The sequence below is a fragment of the Bos indicus x Bos taurus genome, chromosome 5 (assembly GCF_003369695.1).
Source record: "Bos indicus x Bos taurus breed Angus x Brahman F1 hybrid chromosome 5, Bos_hybrid_MaternalHap_v2.0, whole genome shotgun sequence".
Lineage (NCBI taxonomy): Eukaryota > Metazoa > Chordata > Mammalia > Artiodactyla > Bovidae > Bos > Bos indicus x Bos taurus.
The window spans coordinates 46650786-46669963 of NC_040080.1; the positions used below are offsets into that span (position 1 = coordinate 46650786).

General features: G+C 53.5%; 1 protein-coding gene across 2 annotated transcripts in view; it reads right to left on the reverse strand.

The window, feature by feature from the left end:
• Positions 1-19178, reverse strand: part of TOM1 (target of myb1 membrane trafficking protein) — a 41012-nt gene that overhangs the window by 19806 nt on the left and 2028 nt on the right. For both annotated transcript variants that reach the window (XM_027541843.1, XM_027541842.1), the window contains exons 2-3: positions 3065-3149; positions 413-491 (exon numbers count right to left, since the gene is read on the reverse strand). In XM_027541843.1, coding sequence (XP_027397644.1) covers positions 413-491; positions 3065-3149 — 164 coding nt within the window. The remainder of the gene's footprint in view (positions 1-412; positions 492-3064; positions 3150-19178) is intronic.

Sequence of the window (19178 nt, forward strand, 5' to 3'; positions counted from 1 at the left end):
GCTGTGGGCCTCCGTGTGTCTGTTCCCCACACCAGTAGGCTGGAGAGAACTTTTCCAAATAGCCTCTCTTGTCACTCCATGTTGGCCACCTGTGTAGACAGGCCAGTGCTTTGCTCACAGCCCCGTAGCTTGTTTGGTAAAGAATCTGCCTGCAGTGCAGGAAACCTGGGTTCAATTCCTGGGTTGGGAGGATCCCCTGGAGAAGGAAATGGCAACCCACTCCAGTATTCTTGCCTGGAGAATCCCACGGACAGAGGAGCCTGGCAGGCTACAGTGCATGGGGTTGCAAAAGTTGGGCACGACTTAGTGACTGAACTGCTACCACCTGGAAGAGGAGCCCCAGGGTGGCTGGGAGTCCCGCCAGGCCCCTGGTGGACTGTGATCCTCATGGATGGAGGGACGGGGCACTCACCGTGAGAGCTAACATCACCTCGTGGAAGTTCTTGTTTCCCACGATTCTCTTCTTCACGGCTCGGAAGGCATCTTTGGGACTGGGCAGAAGGACAAAAGAAAGGATGGGCGGAGGATCAGAACCTCTTTATCCAGCAGGGAGGCTGCGTGCCTGAGATCAGGAGGTGCTGGGAGACGGGAACGGCTCTTATCCACCCAGGGGGAGGCGGGTGGGTGGGTGTGGAAGCCAGGGAAGCCTCCTCCTTCTCCAAGGCCTGCAGCTGAGTGTGAAGGGTGGGATGGTGTCAGCTGGAAGGAGCAGGGAAAGTGGTTCAGGTAGTAGAGGCAGGAGTCTGGAGCAGGCCCTGGTGGGGAGGAAATGAGAGGAGGCCACGCGTGTGGTGGCAGGTGAGGGAGGGGCTGGCGAGGCCTGTGGTCATGGTGGGGAGGGGAGCGCGGCAGCTGCTCTCCCTGCTCCACCTGTAACCCCATGGCTGTCTGCACGCCTCACCCCGTGTCCTTGTCCCTCAGCCCTGTGCACGGGAGATCCACACTGCTTGGACTGCTCCGGCCTAAAAGCCTCTGTGGCCCACAACTTGCACACCTACTGAGTAAAAGCCCAGCTGAAATCCTGCTGATTCATGACCCTTTCCCAGTCCTCATCTCCTGGCTGCATTTGCCCCCCGGGGCTGCCCGGCTAGAGAGGACACCCCCTAGAGGCCGGGGGCGGCATTCTCCTCTGACACTTTGCCTTCCCAGAGCCCAGTGCACTGCAGGAGCTCAAGCAATACTTCTAGGCTGGGGAGAGTGGGGAGGGGGCTGTCCTGCTGTTGGCTGGACGTGTCGGGCTGTCAGTGCCAAATCCATCAAAGGCAATATAGGAGTCGGGAACCCTGACGGGGGCTCCGTGCAGGAGTGAAGGAGGCAGCCAAGGCTTCCTGGGAACAGACCTGCGTGGAGGGCGGTGGGGACAGAGGTGACACAAGGGGTGAAGGACCGAATGGCCCTAGCCGGGGAGGGACCCTGCCCCTGGGGTGTGAGGGCAGTCTTCAACCCAACGCCCTGGGGCAGCTCCTCAGCCGCCCTCGGGGCTCCAACCTGGGAGAAGCTGGTTTCTGTTCCTGGCTTGGCCGCTCACCTGTGGCCACGTCAGCACTCTGAAGGGATGAGTCTCCACTTCTTACCAAGTGACCAGAGAAGGCGCGCAGCACCGGGAACCAGCAGTTCTGGCCTGTGTCCTGTGGCTATGGGTCTACGAGTCTAGTTCTAGTCTATGGGCCTGCAGGTCTAGTTCTCTGCCAGGGCACAAAGTGGATGACAAGAAGGCTGCAACCCAAGGTGGCAGCAGACAAGAGACAAAGGCTTAGATGACAAGCTCAGTGAGGTCAAGGGTCATGTCTGCCCCGCTCACTGCTGGATCCTCTGGGCCTTGCGCAGAGCCTGGAACTCAGGAGGTACTCGCATCAACAGCACCTGAACGAGTATGACCCCAGTTCCGCCGATGTCTACAGCTAGATGGGGACTTGCTTCTCTAAGGACACGGCAGTGACCTCCAGCCTCGACATTCACGACCGGGCTCCGTGAGGTTTTCTGCCTCAGTGCTCTCGGGGACCCCACCACCTGCCCACCTCCTCACCCCCCGCCACACTCAGGAGTCCAGATGCAGGAAGGCACGTCCCCACCCAGCACCCTGGCGAGCCCAGGGCACACGGCTGGGGAACTGGAAGGCTCTGGCAGCCACTGAGCGCTCCTGACTGGCCCTGACTGTGTGCCGCAGACGCCTACAGCCTCCTTAGCTCTGAGGTTGGTGCTGCCTGTCTGCTCCCTCCACAGGGTGAGGGAGCCCTCGCAGGGCAACTGGACCACTGCAGGGAGATATGGGGGGAGCGCTGAGAGCCTGCTCCAACTGCTGAGCCTCATTTTCCAGACAGAGGCCTCCTCTGGTAGTTCCTCCGGCTGGCGGTGGTCATCACACCCCTTCCATCTCATCCCTGGTTTTTCATGAGAAGGACAGTGACCCTGTACCCTTCTCTGCTCCCCTCAGGGCCTTGGACAGAAAAGAGCTTTGTCTCTGAGGACAAAGACCTGGGGAGGTACAGTGATTTGCCCAAGGTCAGATGCTGGTGAGCAATGCTAGTCAGAGGCCAGGAACTGGGACCACGGTGCCTCTGCCACACCACGTGCTTCAGTGGGATGCCCTGACCCTGAGCAGGAGGCTGTGCCCTGTGCTCCAGAAACACTAACTCTGCCCAGTCTCTCTCGGTTCCGCTGCATGTTCACTGGCCTCCCTGTGATCCCAACCCTCCGTGCTGCTTTCAGATCTTAAGGAAATGAAAGTCTGTCCCTGCTCACGGGGGAAGCTAGGTATCCTTGATGCACAGTCCGTCCCACGGCATGCAGAGGGGGCTCGGGGCCACCTCCGGATTCTAGGAGCCTCCGGCTGGCTTTGTCCTGTGAAGATGCCGCACAGGTGATGTCCCTGGAAGAGCCAGCAGGCTGTGCTGTGGCCGCTGGGTGGGAAGCATCCAGGGGCCAGCTGACTGGCTGCACACGTGGCATCTCTGGGCCTCTCACCCACCTGATGAGATGGTCAGACTAGATCACGGTTCTGAAATGTTTCAGATGAACTGCTGTGGCCGCCTCGCCCGCTTCCCTCTCCCCCTGCGGTCCTCACCCTTCCTCAGTCTCGTTGATGATGTCACAGATCTCCATGTTGAGCGCCCAGTCCTCGCTCTGCAGGGAGCCATCCGTGGCTTTCTCTGAGGACAAAAAATCACAGGTCACAGAGGTGTGCGGGGGTCCCGGATGGACAAACTCAGAGAGCGGGAGTGGGGAGGACAGCGCCTCTGGGCACTGAGGTGGGCCAGCACCATGTATATGGTATCACCTTCACTGTCCCATTTCGTCTCTTAATTCCTATAGTAGCCATGTGAGGCCAGGAGGGAAGCCCCGGCTGAGTCTACCACGTGGGCAGCGGATGGATTCAGAGGCCTGGCCTCAGTGTGCTTGTTTCTGACATGACAATATTGAGAACAGGGTTTGGTTTTATACTTGCAAATAAGTGTTCTTTCTTGACTTTTTAATTATCTTTGGACTTGGAAACACTTCTGAGGTTCAAAGTGTACAAAGTTCCAAAAACACATCGAATGGAGAGTCAATCTACCTGCCTTCCCGGCCCCTAGCTCCCTTTTCCTCAGTTTCCTCTCAATTCTCCCAGTGATGTTCTTTACCTGCACAGCCAAGGACACGGGGTTTTAAATCCTGACTCTGTTACCACAAGGCCTGGCCACGGCCTTCCCCTTTGTGTCAGCTCATCTACAGAGAGGTGGACTCTGAGGTGCCCTGCAGAACCACCCAGGGGAAGCTGGTAATGCAAACCAGCATTGACAGGATATTTGGTGCCAAACGGGTGCTTCTAAGTGGTGGCAGGTCTTTTTCTTATTAAAATTGAGGCAAAGGTCACACAAAGTAAAGTTCACCATTTCAGTGGCATTTAGCATATTCACAAAGGTGTCCAACCACTCTGTCTGGATCTTAGGGTGAGGTCTCCATGTAGCCGGCTACGAGACTCTCCAGGCCTGGAGAGGCCGTGTTTAGAGGTCCTTTGCTGTAAAATCTGCTCAGTGTGCTCCAGCGTGAGAGGTGGTGGGTGGACAACGAACGCAGGAAGAGAAAATCCTAGGACGTTCAAAAACATTCTTTAAGAGCGAAGTGCCAACCTGCGTTCACACTGCCTATTTTCTCTGACCTCTGCACCTTCTAGGTTCCATCCACATACAGACCTAGCTTTAAAAAAGCTCCAGCGGACTGCATATACCCTGCTTGTCTCAGGCAAGAGTCTGCCCTGCGCGTTATCCCTGCATTTCTGTCAAGCACGCACCTGAGTGTTTACCACTGGCTAGATCACTGGCTGGGACACTAGTCAAGATCCCCCGTCATGGCTGAGTTCTCAGCTTGAGAGCCCAGCTCCAGGCTAGGAGTGCTCCTGTCTGTAGCCTCGGTGCACCCCCAGGCACTGTACAGCGGGGTATCTCCCAGGAGCCCCCGTGGACCAGGCACCCAGAGCTTATCACACACGATGGTGCAGGGGAGGTTCCCGCACCACCCTGCTCATGGGGTGACATGCCAGGCCTGCTCTGGGCACCGGGGGTGCAGTGTGGACAGATGGATATGGTCCCTGCCTTGTGGCGCTCAAAGAGGCCGAGCTCTCAGGACAGATGAGTAGGCTCTGTGAGACTGGTCATGGCTCTCCTCCAGCCAGCAGGCAGTCCTATCCTGTGGGGCAGAGCCTGGGCTGGGCTGGCATAGTCAGATCCCTAGAACAGTGGCTTCCATGCTCTACGTTTGGAAACTAGCCTGACTTCAGCTCCACCCTGGGCCCCCTTGGGTCCTGCAGGCTATATGGAGGCCTGGGTAGCTCAGGACACGGGCCAGGCAGCCAGGCATCCAGGTATGGACCTGGCAGCAGGCAGGTTGCTTGGCTCCTGGCTTAGGGCTGCGAGAGGGGTTGACAAAGGGCTCCCTTTAAAAGGGTGGAAGAGGGACTTACTCATCCCACAAGTATGTCCTGGGTGTGGCTTCTCTGGGCCACACTCCCTACCCCTGGGACTACACGCCTACTGAACCACATATGAAGAACCAAAAGAGCTGACAAGTGACCCCCGGGCAAGGGAGGGCTGGGTCTTACTTTTGAGGGTCTGGGGGGCAGTGGCTGATCAACCATGCAGAATAGCACCTCCTTCCGAAGCCACGTCTCAGTAACCCCGTCCCACGGCGGGAAGGGCTCATCAACCCAAGTCCTGACTGCCTCTAATGATCCACTGAGTTCTGCCAGTTCCAGCCCTGGACGCTCTCTCCATCCCAGCCCCTCCCTTCCCCGCCCTGCTCTCTGCCAGCCAGGGCACCTCCCCGCCTTGCTCCCCTCACTCATTCTCCATGCTAACCCAGAGTGAACTTTCTGGAACCTGAAAGTGATTGTGTCCGTCCATTCCCAAATCCTTCAAAGGTCCCTTAGTCCCCGGCTGGACCTACAAGGCTCTTCCACAGTGGTGATGTTTTCACTTCCCAAGTTATATTGCTAGGTAACACTCAGCTGTTTACATCAAGAAGGTGACTGGGGCCCTGGCAGCTATAAGGTGCCACTACTGCCCTTGTCTAACTAATGGGGAAGCTGAGGCATGGAGAGGTCACACGGTGGTGAGGGAGGGTGGCTATGGCTGCCTCTGCCCGTATCTCCCATCGGGCATTAGGCACTCTGCTTTTCCAGAAGGATGCGCCCAGAGCACTCAGCCCATCTGCCCCCTCCTTCCGGACCCTGGCTCCACCAGCAGCCCTTGGTGGTTCCTTCATTGGTTCCTCCCTATGACCTCCCCAGGGACTGCTGAAAACCACGGCACCTCCCTCCTTCTGGGGGAGAGAGCGGCAAGGTCTTAGAAGGGATTATGATCATTTAGAAAGGCAAGCGGCTGTTGAGGGGGCAGATGAGGCATTTATGAGCGAGAGAAAGCCATCCTGAGGAACCAGGGTGGGTGCAGTGGGACCCCTGGAACGCGAGTCTGACACCAACCTGAGCACAGGGCCAAGCTCTTTAGTCCTGAGTGCCAGCTGTGGGCGGAGCCATTCGGAGGATGGAGCTTTTTGTAGGGGGTTTAGGGTAAAGGGGGCTCTGCAGTCAGTCTGAGCAGGTAGGAGGTAAGGAAGAGGCAGAAGGGAGACAAGAAACATCTGAGCAATTCCAGCAGAAGGGAGGTGCGCCCAGACCCCTCCCTTCAGGGCTGGGACAGTTCTAGGACTTCCTCAATAAAGATGTCCAGAGACTTCCCTGGTGGAGTGGTCCTGTGGTTAAGACTCTGTGCTGCCAATGCAGGGGGCGTGGGTTCTATTCTGGTCAGGGAACTAAGATCCCATAAGCTGAGCAGCTTGACCAGAAGATTAAAAAAAAAGAAAAGAAAAAAAGGTGCAAAACGGTCCAAGGGGTAGGCATGCTCTATTAAGGGCAGAAATTTAAACCCACAGGAATCTGGGGATGTGTGTTTTATTTTTGGTTTTAACCGCAGAAGCAACTCAGCTGGTTATTTTAAGAAGGCGGAATAAAAACACTGACAATGGTTACTAGTTCCAAAAGAATGACAGCTGACTTCTCGAGCTCTCTGCTGTTGGTTGTGACCTTTGGAGGCCCTGGGGCAATCCTACCCTTGTCCCCCAGCTCTGGAGGAAGCCGGGCCCTGTGAGTCACCTGCTGTCGTCCGGGCGGGCAGGTGGAGGTTGGGGATTTTGGGGCGTTTGTCTGTCTGCTCAGCAGTCTGTCCTCTCCATGTGGGGCTGGTGCCGGCACAGCCAGAGTGGTGGCATGGCTTTGGAGTGGGACAAGCCTGGCCTCACCTCTGAACTCGGAGACTATGGGCAAGGCTCTGAGCCTCAGAGTCTTGGTTTCCTCATCTGTGAAGCTGCAAGAAGACGGCCGCCCCTACAGGTGATGGGACTTTTCAGCCTGACAATGTGCAGTGCGTCAGCTGAAGAGCAGTGGCAGGTTGCTGCTGAGTCCCACGACCATGACCCGGGATGAGAGCAGCAGACAGTGGCCACCGCAGTCTCCAGTTGCAGGCCCCTGGAGCCAGCCTGCTCGACCCAGGGGCACCCTGAGTTTCTGGAGAGCCCACCCTCTCAGCCATGGGGGAAGCCCTGCTTCATAGGAGGCCATTTCTGTGGAGCTCAGGGGACCTGTGGGTCACCGTTGTGGGTGCCCGTCCCCCTGACTGCCTCCTGCCAGGTCAGCCCGAGGGCAGCAGCCTAGAGCTGCCTCCCCACCACCCTGCACGTTCCGTCACCAGGTCCCCAGGGGCCCGGCTGCTCAACGTGTCTCTGAGGTGCCCACCTCTGTCATCACGGTCGCAGCTCTGGTTCCGGGCCTGTCTCCCACCTAGCCCTGTACCATCACCTTCACACTCTCCTCTCCCAGCATAAATCCAACCAGTGCTCTTCTCTGTATAAATATTGTCTATGATACCCCACTGCCCGAGGATCAAAAACCAGATCTCTTTAGGGGCTGAGAGGGACATCTGAGGCTGAGCCCGGCCACAATCCACTGTGGTCTCCTCCGTCCCTCAGCTGCCCTTGTTCTTTCATGCATCAGGGCTTCTGCTTGGGGCGCCTGGCTCCCCTCCAGGCAGGCACCAGGTCACAGGTGACGGTCAGACCTCAGCCCTCACCACCAACACTTGTCGGCTTCTCAGCACAACCAAGCCCCGGGCCCTGCACTTCTCGTCAGCCCCACTGCGCTCACCACAGCCCCTAAGGCAGAGGGCGGAGACACTGAGGAGCAGAGAAGCCAGTGGCTTGCCATGGTCATACAGTGTGCGTGTTGCAGAGCAGAGGTTCGAACCCCAAGAGTTTCTTAGCTACTAGGCTGCGTGCCTCTCAAACATACTGAACACGTGTCATCCAGGCCCCGGGAGACACTGGTGAGCAGAGCTGGCCAGGTCCTGCCTTCAGGAAGTCTGCAGCCTGGTGGGCAGCCACCATGGCATCACAGAAGGGAAAAACCCCTGGATAGAAAAGAGCAGGTGCTGAGACAAGCACAGGGGTGTGCGATTCAGATGTGCCAATGGGAGGACCTGTAAGGCCCTACCCCAGTGTTAGCTCCGCAGCGTACCTCCAGCCAGATGAACCGTGCCAGGCTCATCCTGCCCCTCCGCACTGACGCTGTGGACAACAGCAACCAGATGACCGGCCTTCCCTGCCCGTCAGCCTGGGACCCTCCTCTCCTGTCACCACCCTACAGCCCATATCACGTGCGGGGACAGCTCACACCCACACCCGGAAGTGGAGAGTGGGGATGCAGAGCCGGTCTAGGGGGGTCTGGACCTGTGAGCTCCCCCTCTGTTCCGCTCCCACCTGCCTCAGCTGGATGCCGAGCTCTGGAGACATCTCTGTCTCTCCGGGCCCACCATCTGGTGGGACAGAGAGTAGAGGTTCAGCCAATGTTTGTGGAAGGACCAGCCGAGGCTCCAGGGCACCTCGCTGCAGAGCACCCGTCCCCACTCTGTCCCGGGGAAGACTCCTCATGCTTCACTGACCTAAGCTCCCTTGTCCACTCTTGAGCCCCTCTGCTGCTAGGATGTGGCTTACAAATAACGACCTGTCAGAACTTGGTAGATTTTTCTTTCTAGATTCAATGAAATATGGTTTGCAAACAGTAATGAAGTGTCTTAAAGGGCGAGGCCGACAGCTCAAGTCCCACCTTGACCGTGACCACGCCTGGGGCAGGGCTCACCGACCTGGGATAGAAGGTGAGGTAGCTGACCATGATCAAGCAAGCAGTGACATGAGGCGCCAGCTCGACCCAGAGCTCCCACGGGCTCTCTTTCCAGATCCTCCTCCTATGACCAGATCCCCTGTGAGGGTGCCCACAGGCCACCTGATCTTCAGGAACTGTCACCTTTCCAGTGTTCAAGGCCACCTACTCATATCGCTCAAAGGAGCCATGGTGAACCCTTGAGATTTCCCTTCTAGTCTTCACTGTTTTCAGGATTTAAAAAACACATCAGCATAATTTTTTTAAAGATGTGTAATGGTACTGTGACTATGGCTCATTTGTTTCTAACTACAATTCCTGTTCCATACCCTTAAAAGACACAGAAATATTTATGAATGAAATGATATGCTGTTTGGAATTCACTGTACCCACCCCTCCCTCTGATCCCTGCCCCTCTCCCCACCCACGTCTGCCTCCATCGCTGGCCCAGCGCCCCTTTGCCCCCTCTGCCCACCTCTCCACTGCCTCCCAGGTGCCCTCTTCCTGCCCTTCTCTTCTCCCTCCCACGACACACTCTGAGCGGCTCCTGTTCGTCCAGTCCTGCACCAGGTGCCAGAGGGGCAAAGATGAACAGAATCCCTGCCCTTGGGGAGGCCCAACAGCAGTCAGTGAAAACAGCTGGAGAGATGTGTTTAGAGGAAAAGGACAAGTGATGTGACTGAAGTCAGTCCAGGGCACCGGGGAGCCGCGGGGAGGGGTCAGCACCTACGGGAAGAACCGGGAAGGTTCCAGTGAGGAGGTACCTTCTGGGCTGAGCACAGGGCATGAGCTGCTGGGCTGGAGGAGATAAGGAGGGACATTCCTGGGAGAGGAAGAGCATGAGAGTCTTGCAAAGACTCCAAGATGAAACCTCAGGGGTGAAGAGGAGAAGAGGAGCGACAAGCAGCTTGAGGGTCAGTCTGAAGGGCCCGAAGGAGGGAGACAAGGCTGTTCTGAGACCAGGAAAAATCCAGGAGCCGGAGGTGGGCTGAGGGTCCTGGAGGGAGCAAGGCAGCCAGAGGAGAAGGGCAGTGATGCCAACGGCCTGGAAGACCAGTCCTCGGAGCAGGACAGAAGGAATCAGGCATGGACACCCCTAGCCTGCCCCCTAGCAACTCCTCCCTCGTCCCCACCCAAAACAACAACCCCGCTACCCACTGGCAGTGCCCAGTCCAGGAGTGGGCAAGCCACCCAGTCCTGATCCCTGGGGAGCATGGGGTGTCTGCGGGGCTGCACTGGGGAGGGGAGAGCTTTGTCTCGCTCATTCCTTCCTTCGCTTCTGGGAGCCAGCACAGGAGCATGGTGCCTGGAGCTCAGGCTGAGGGGGGACACACTCAGGAGACAAAGCCGGCACGTCCAGGACCAAGAGTCTGGGTGTTGAAAGACATCTCTGAGCTGTCAGACCAACCCTGAAACCTCCCACCTTCCGACTTTTTGCCAGGTAAGCCCAGCATGTGGGGCCGGCTCGGCTGTGTTGGCTGGGTATCTGTCTGTCACTTGCAGCCAGGGTACTCCAAAGCTTGGTGGCGGGATGTGGTGTGGAGCCTGGTCTTCTCCCCGCTTCCTCCTCCCACTGCCCGGGCCTTGTGCCTGGGCCCTGCTTCCTATGGGGCCTGCCTGGACCCCCAGAGGGCCTTGCCCTCCGTGCTAGGCCAACAGGACTCTGCGCAGACAAAACTACAAGCTCTGCTTAGTGTCACGGTAACTTTGCAGTATTTACTGCTTTGTTCCTCCGTCTCTTCCATTAAGCTGTGAGCTCCAGGGTGGAGATTGTGAGTCATGGAATTCTCTACATCAGACCGGATGACCAGGCCTGTGAAAAACCTGCAGGACGTGTTTGATGAATGACTGAATGAAGGATGAGGCCATATTCACAGGACAATAAGCCCTTAGAGCACTTTAATTTAAATAAACTACTCCCACCCTTTGGCCCTCGTAGACCCTTTAGTAGCGGCTGTGTAGAAATCCTAATCTTCCTTCCACTTGGCAGTCCTATGAACTTTTAATTTTTTTTTTTTTAACTTTTTTGCCCATGCCACGTGGCATGTAGGATCTTAGTTCTCTGCCCCCGGCATTGGAAGTGTGGAGTCTTAACCACTGGACTGCCAGGAAGTCCGAGTCCTATGAATATTTTTAAAAACTACCTTGCGTGTGTGCTCAGTCACTTCAGTCGTGTCAGACTCTTTGTGACCCCATGGACTGTAGCCCGCCAGACTCCTCTGTCCATGGGATTCTCCAGGCAAGGATACTGGAGTGGGTTGCCATGCCTTCTCCAGGGGATCTTCCTGACCCAGAGATTGAACCTGTGTCTCTTATGTCTCCTGCCTTGACAGGTAGGTTCTTTACCACTAGTGCCACCTGGGAAGCCCTAAAAAGTACCATGTCCCTCTTTAATCTGACCTCCGCGCTACATCCTCAGTTCCTGTGACCACCCCACTCTGGATGTGACCTCCAGAGCCTTCACCATTCCCATCATCCCCTTGGGACACTGGCCAGCTGTGCTGTCCTCCTGGAAACGCAGCGTGGGAACTCACGTACCTGTCCACATGGGAAGTGGTATCCGTGTTAACTCACCCCGGGACTACATGAGATGTTTACTCACTCCACTGTATGGACCTGACCCCCACAGAGTCTGTTGCTGTGAAAGACACTCTCCACTGCTGTACTCTGTTTAGGTGTTCTAATCTCCCTTGCAGTCAGAAGAGGCCCTGTGACCCAGTGCTGGCCTCTGACGTTAGTGGAACTTTCTGGCGGCTCCCAGCGAAGGTTTTCCTGCCCTGATAACAGAGGCAGTGCTGGCAGGTGCTAACCGTGCTTTGTCACGTGCAGTCCAGCAGGAGGAGGAAACCTACGCGCTAAAGGCTGGGGGTGCGTGGGTGCAGAAATGCAGAAAGAAGAATACGAACAAACTCAAACTACACGCATTCTGGACCCACACATTTCCACTGTAAAGGAAACCTGCCGGGTCCCTGTCAATTCTAAGGGGAAGCAATCAGGTGGCAAAGTTAGGAGAGTGGGATCTGGACACAGACAAACCCCAGTTCAAGTCGTGACGGGAGCACTCGCTGACTGTGTGACCTGAGTGAATTCCTTAACCTCTCTGTGCCGAGTTCCCCTCCTGCAGAATAGAGGAAAGGATAACTAAAGCACCAACCCTCAGGGTTATGTGAGGAGGAAATGAGAGAAGACACTTCATGTGCTCCACGTCCCACCCAGCACAACAGCCAGCCCCCAAACAAACGTTACCAACTAGAAATATCAATCCCCAAATCATTGCTTGAAAATTTCAAGCATCCCCCAAAAATAGCTTTTTAAATCACATACATGCAGAAGCCATTCTTTTTTTCCCCCAGCCAGCAAACTGTCCTGAAGCCCACTTTCCAGTGAACAGCTCTTTCCAGACTCAGCATGGAAAGTTCCATCATTCTCCTGAGTTGCTGAGCCATCCTTCCCCAAAACCCTGGCTGCCTCTCCCCTGCCATTTTGTAACCACACGCCACAAGAAGAACTCGAAAATACCTCACCGAAGGCATAACTTTGGCAACCCACAATTTTAAAGTTGATACAGCTAACTATAGTACCTAACTGAAGAAAATTCCAGTTTGCTGAAAGAAGGCTTTTGAAAAACTATCCAGGTAAGAAGGAGCAAAACTGTGAAAACAGAGGTTTGAAGGGACTGGCCAAGGCATATATGACATTCTTTTTTTCTTCCCCCAACTCATGAATGCAAAAGATGTATGTATGATGTATGTAGGCATGTACATTATTATTTATGTACCTATCTATCCATAGAGAGATTTAAGGGATTTCTTGTGCTATTGTGGAGGCTTCAGTATCAGTTCAGTCGCTTAGTCGTGTCTGACTCTTTGCGACCCCATGAACCACAGCACGCCAGGCCTCCCTGTCCATCACCAACTCCCAGAGTCCACCCAAACCCATGTCCATTGAGTCGGTGATGCCATCCAACCATCTCATCCTCTGTCATCCCCTTCTCCTCCTGCCCTCAATCTTTCCCAGCATCAGTGTCTTTTCAAATGAGTCAACTCTTCGCATCAGTTGACCAAAGTACTGGAGTTTCAGCTTCAACATCAGTCCTATCAATGAACACCCAGGACTGATCGGATCTCCTTGCAGTCCAAGGGACCCTCAAGAGTCTTCTCCAACACCACAGTTTAAAAGTATCAATTTTTCGGCGCTCAGCTTTCTTTATAGTCCAACTCTCACATCCATACATGACTACTGGAAACACCATAGCCTTGACTAGACGGACCTTTGTTGACAAAGTAATGTCTCTGCTTCACCCATTCCAATCCATCTTAGTTCGCTGATTCCTAGAATGTCGATGTTCATTCTTGTCATCTCCTGTTTGACCACTTCCAATTTGGACTCATGGACCTAACATTCCAGGTTCCTATGCAATTTTGCTCTTTACAGCATGGAACCTTTCAAAATCTGCAGGACAGACAAGCAGGAGACAGATGCAGTTCAAGTACAGAGGTCATCTGCTGGCAGCATCCCATCTTCTGGGGAGGCCAGTCTTTCTTCTATGCAACTGGTCAGATGAGGCCCATTCACATTATAGAGGGTAATCTGCTCTTCTCAAAGATGGACTTAAATGTTAATTTCATCTAAAAAAATACTTTCACAGAAACATCTAGATTAATGTTTGGCTAAATATCTGTGTGGGCTTTCCTGGTGGCTCAGCCAGTGCAGGAGATGCAGGTTTGATCCCTGGGTTGGGAAGATGCCCTGGAAGAGGGCATGGCAACCCACTCCAGTATTCTTGCTTGCAGAATCACCTGAACAGAGGAGCCTAGTGGGCTATACAGTCCATGGGGTTGCAAAAGAGTTGACACAACTTAGTGACTAAACAACAACAACAAATATCTGGGTACCGTGACCTGGCCAAAATTGACACATGAAGGGAACCAACCCAGGGTTTATCCTGCATCAGTGTATTCAAGCTCCAGGTGAACAGAGGACATCTCTGCCTGTCCTTCGTTCTCCTGGTCTCAATCTCTGTAACCTGGCTGGCTCCTCCCTCCCGATTCCCTCCTTCCCTTTCCTGCTTTCCCCACAGGTGTAAAGCCCAATTCCTCCCATGGGTCCTGCATAGCTGCTTGGCTCTTCATGGCACTCTGGGGTCTCTACCAGTTCTCAAGTCTTCCATGTCCATGGAAGCACAATCCCCTTGGAGGTTCTGTCACTTGCCTGGGGACATGGCTGGGGAGGGGAGGAGCTGGTACTTGAACCCAAATCTTCTGATGCAGGGTCTATGTTCTGAGCCTATTCAGACTGCTTACATCTGAGTGGCTGAAATGTGCCATCTGGGATCACGAGCAAACCTGGGATCAGGTGGGATCATGAGCAAACATAAAGACATTTTTAGAGTTGCCTATTTAATGTCGAGCAGCTTGTCAAAGTCATGACTTCAGGATGTAATTACACAGGATAAGGCCAACTTTAAAAAGGTAAGTGAACAAAAGGAAGACACTATGAAAATACAACTAAAGGTGGGACACAAGGGCAGAAGTCTGGAGAGAGCCAGCTTCGGCAGAGACTTCCGTGATAAGGAGGTAAAGAGTTAACTTGTCCTGAATCCTCAGAGTGATGGCCCCAGGCTAATTAGAAGACTGAGGGTTTTCGTTTTTTTCTGAAACCAGAAGGGCGGAAATGTGGGACTTGACTCTTATTTCTTTGAGCTCAGGGAGGAAACAAAACCTATTCACCAGTTCCATCTGTACAGTCAGGCAAAGGCTTTAATTCCCAAGTGAAAACCGGCTCCACCCCACAGCCTGAAACCTGACCTGTCTGTGACTGTGGCTGCCACCCAGCCCGCGACTGCTCATTCCCAGTAACACCAAGACCAGATAGAGGCTGTGCTGGGACCAGGGCCCTAGGTGGGTACCCTGGCTCCCCGGTGACCTTAGACTCTGCCCCATCAATGATAATAACACCTGGGGAAAATCACAACAGCTGACAATTATGAACAATTACTGTCTGGTGGGCAATGGGGTGCTTCACAACGTGACCATATGAGAACCTCCCTACATGGCTGAACCTCCCAATCCTGACTGATCCCTGCTATTATTATCCTCATTTTTAAGACAGGAAATTGGAGAACAGAGAGGTTAAGTAACTTGCTTCAGGTAACAAAGCAGACGATGGATAAACCAGGATTTGGACCACCTGGTCTGACTCAGGAACACACCCCGTGTGGCCATCTGACTCAAAGCCCTTTCTAGATATTAGTCCCTGTTATCCTTAAGAGACAAATTTTGGGTTCTAACCTGGTGCCAGCACTTACAGATCAAGGAATCGGAGCTTCAAGCTGCAAGGGCTCCACATAGCAAAGAGTGGGAAGTGGTAGAGATTCTGAATCGGGGGATCCAGAATTGGAGCGTTCTCAAGCATCTCTAACAGGGATATCTTGGGACCCCATTTTGAAGCACAATGCCCCCCATCATTCTGCCTCTGGCCAAGAGGTCAGCAAACTATAAACTCATGTGCCAAAAGGAGTCTGCTTTTGCATGGCCCACAAGCTTAGTCTCTACAGTTTCAAATGGTTGAAAAAGAAATTCCAAAGATCATTTCATAACATGAAAATTACATGAAATTCCCATTTCAGTGTCCACAAAAGAAGTCTGAACACAGCCATGTCCCTTCACTGACACTGTCTGTCTGCTTTTGTCCTCTGAGGGCAGAGGCCAATAGATTGCAGCAGAAGCCATACGGCCCACAAAATTGAAAATATTTACTCTCTGGCCCTTTACAGAAAAAGTTTGCAAATCCTGGTCTAGTCTACCCTGCCAGCCACGCAACATCCTGCTTACAGCCTCCCTCCCCTCCTCACCTCCAGTGATGGGGAGCTCACTACCAAACTGCGCCCAGTCCCGCTGTGAACCGTGCTGGCACTGAGCTCCTCGGAGTGATGGAATCGGTTCCATCACTCCTCCCCAGTACCCAGCCATTTCTTTCTTCTCTCTTCTCTCTAATATCAACCTTCCCCTGTCCTCACCGTCCCCTCAGTTGTTCAGTCCTCTGTGAATGAGGGAGAGTGATGGCCCCTAACAGAAAGTGGTGAGAAGGAATGAGACACAGTCAGGAGCGAACGTGAGCCGGACCCAGGTCTCCTGCCACCTAGCCTGGCATTCCCTTGACAACACGCCTGAATGTCCGGTTTGGTTTCCACTCATTGCTCCCCAAAGGGCAGCCCTGAGGGCCTGTGGGGCTCTCTTCCTGCTAATGCCTGTTGTCTCCCACCTATGATGCCTTCTGGTAGCCCCCTAGCTTGGCCTTTGTGGGGCTAAGAGCGGCTCTCCCTGACCTTTCACCTCTCCTGTCCACCCCAGGGCTCAGTCTTAGGCTCTGAGCTTTCCTCCTGCCCCATGACTAGGGGGTAGTCCCCAGGCACTGCCTGTGTCTAGAGTCTCTGCTGTTTGCAGCTGGCTCTCCTGGGTCAGCTGCACCTCCAAAGTGCTGGGGTGAGCTGACAGCTGGAGGTGGAAAATTGGGTTTTTAAAACAAGGCCAGCCAGGGCTGTCCTCAGAAAATACCTCAGATGGGTTTTTAAATCCTTGGAAGAAAAGGGCTGAGTCAACACCAGCTAGTACTCACTATCTGGGGTCCTTTCAGCCAGAGGCTGCTGCCCACTGGAAGCTTTCCTGATAGATAAAGCATCACCCACCATTTCAGTAAACAAAAGCACTTGTGGCCATCAAGCCTTTGGTTACAGTGGCACCCTCCCTTCACCAAAGTGCACCTGAGCAGAGTTCAGGATGGAGAAAAAGAATATACTGGGCCTAGATAGTGAAGATGCACACCAAAGGAATGACTTCAAAACGCCCAGACTCTTGCCTCTTCCCACACAGAGAAAAGCACTAAAATCATTCATTTGTGATGTCTGCTTTTTGTGATTAGCAGTCATCTTTTGCTGTCTGACTGTGTGTCCCCCCACCCCCCTCCACCTGCCTTCCCCCAGCAAAAACTCCTATATCTCCTGGCTCCTCCCTGACCTCTTTGGAACGGTGCCTCAGAGCTATCTGAGAGACTGCCTCCCGGGCTGTAGTTCTCAGTGTGGGCTCCAGACAAAACAAAATGCTCAACTTTTAGGTTGTGCATATTCTTTACTTCACAGTGGATTCTTTAGTGACCTGGAGGAGGAAATGGCGCCCCTCTCCCGTATTTTTGCCTGGAAATCTCATGGACACAGGAATCTGGTGGGCTACAGTCCACGAGGTTACAAAGAGTTGGACATGACTGACTTGACTGAGCACGAGTGACCTGGAAACATTCAGGGCCCAGTAAGCGCCACAAGCAGAAAAGCTGGTCTATGGGTCAAACAATAACTGTGGCTGCTGGAGGGCTGGGTTGCTCCAAATTCCAAACAGGTATTGACCAGCCAGGGGCAGGGTGGTGAGGGTGCAAGAGAGGACCTCAGTTCTGCAGGCAGAGAGACCTGGGTCTGGGTCCTGACTCTAGGAAGCTGGGAAACCTTGGGAAGTGACACCTTCCTTCAGATTTACTTTTGATGATTGGAAAAAATAGCAAAACCCTGTAGGCTTGAAACCGACTCCCCCTAAAACTGAGTTCCTCTGTCAAGTTCATATTAATTTCTTTATTCAAAACTTTATTCCCTTTCTTGTCCCACACCTGTTGCCCCCAAGACTGAAGAGTATCAAAGAAAAGGGGGCTTTGAAAACCACTGGTATCCTGCAGGGCCCTTCTGGGTACGAAAGCTTTTCAGTGTCCCCCGTTTCTTGTTTTTGCGGAAAAGGCGTCTGTCTCCTAAATCTTCCCTGAATTCCAAAGGGCAGATTCAGTTACTCATTAGGGGAGGGAGGTAACCCAGAAACAAAGGAAAAGCAGTCAAGAAACAAGAGTGCAGCAATAAAAAAGAGTCCTAGTTCCTTCTCAAGGGATTTACCTGACAATCTGATACACATCTCTGAGTTCTACTATAGGAGCTGGGGCCCCACCCAGGTGGATGATGGTGACTTCAGGTCTGCGCAAGCAGGGAGACCCCAGACTAGATGGAACCAGAAGGCTGATGCCTAAGATTCCTGGAGCCCCACCTTGTTACCTCCCACAACCAATCAGGAGAAATTTACAAACCCTGGAGTTCCACCCTCCTCCTAATTTTGCCTTTAGAAACTCCTCCCTGAAAACCAGTGGGATTTTGGGTCTTGTGAGCATGCATAGCCCAATCTCCTTCCTGGGCCCTTGCAATAAACTTTTCTCTGCTCCAAACTCCCGCTGTGGTCTGTTTGGCCACACTGCACACCCAGCACACAAACCTGGGTTTGACAACAGGACTGCGATGCGAGTATGGCACCTGGTGTTTGCTCACAAACTGTTACTTTCCTTTTTTCCTTTCTTCCCTCCAGTCATGTGTCAGCATGATGCTAAGTACCCAGGGTCTGGATCAGTCAGATTCAGCATCTGCTCTCACAAAGCCTAGTCCAGCAGGGGAAACACACGCACAATTACTAACAGAATGCCACAGCGCTTTATTAGTGTGACGTTGGTGAAAATAATAAAAATGATGACGATGTTTCCTGCAAACTGATAATGTGCCAGGCCCTCTCCAGAGAGCATCTCACTTCACTCTCACAACCACTCTGAGAAATGGATGCTGCCATAACCACCATTCCACCCAGGAAGCAGAGCCCAAAGGCAGACAGGGAGTGAGCCTGAGGAACTAGGGTGATGGGAGGGCACAACAACAATGGCTGGATCTGAAGGGGTCAGCGAAGGCCTCATGGAGTAGGTGATGATGCCTGGAGCTTTGAAGGAGGCACTGGCAGCAGGCATTCCAGGCAGAGGGAGCAGCAAGCAGAAAGGGGTGTGGATGGGTGACTGCAAACTTTCTGAGTCGAGAGACACTGCGCTCTGATTTACACCATCAGGACCTACTGTGCTCAGCGCTGCCAACTGGACAGGGCTCTATGCTCAACTGGGGGATGAAGTTGGCAGGCTCGAGAAGAGATTATTTCAATCCTGCAGTTTATAGAAATGCAAGCAGCTCATACTAGGTCATTAGTAATTACAGCTGATCAGGGCTGTTGCTCCCCCACCCCGGGAGTGGAGGTGGGGGGAAGAAAAGAAAAGGAATACTGAGGGTATTAACTCAAATAGCAGACATTATTCATTTAATCGTACTTTTAGAGCCTCTTCAGCTTTGGTTCAGATTTCAGGGACTCAGAGGGGTCCCTGAAATCTCAGCTTTCTGACCACGTCACTGGGGTCTTGGGTGAGTCCTATTTTCCACCTTCCCTCTCTTGGCCTCAGTCTCCAGTGTAGAATGAAGGGGATGGGCTAGAATGGAGGTTTTCAATCTGGTGGCCACCTCAGATCTACAGTCATAAACTCTGGGGGGGTGGAGCCCAGCCTTTGATGCTTTAACAAGTCTTCCAGGGGATTCTGATGATAGCCCTGGATTAGAAGAGCCCCAGGATAAGGACTGTTCCTGCAGTAAAACATGGTCTGTGCTCTA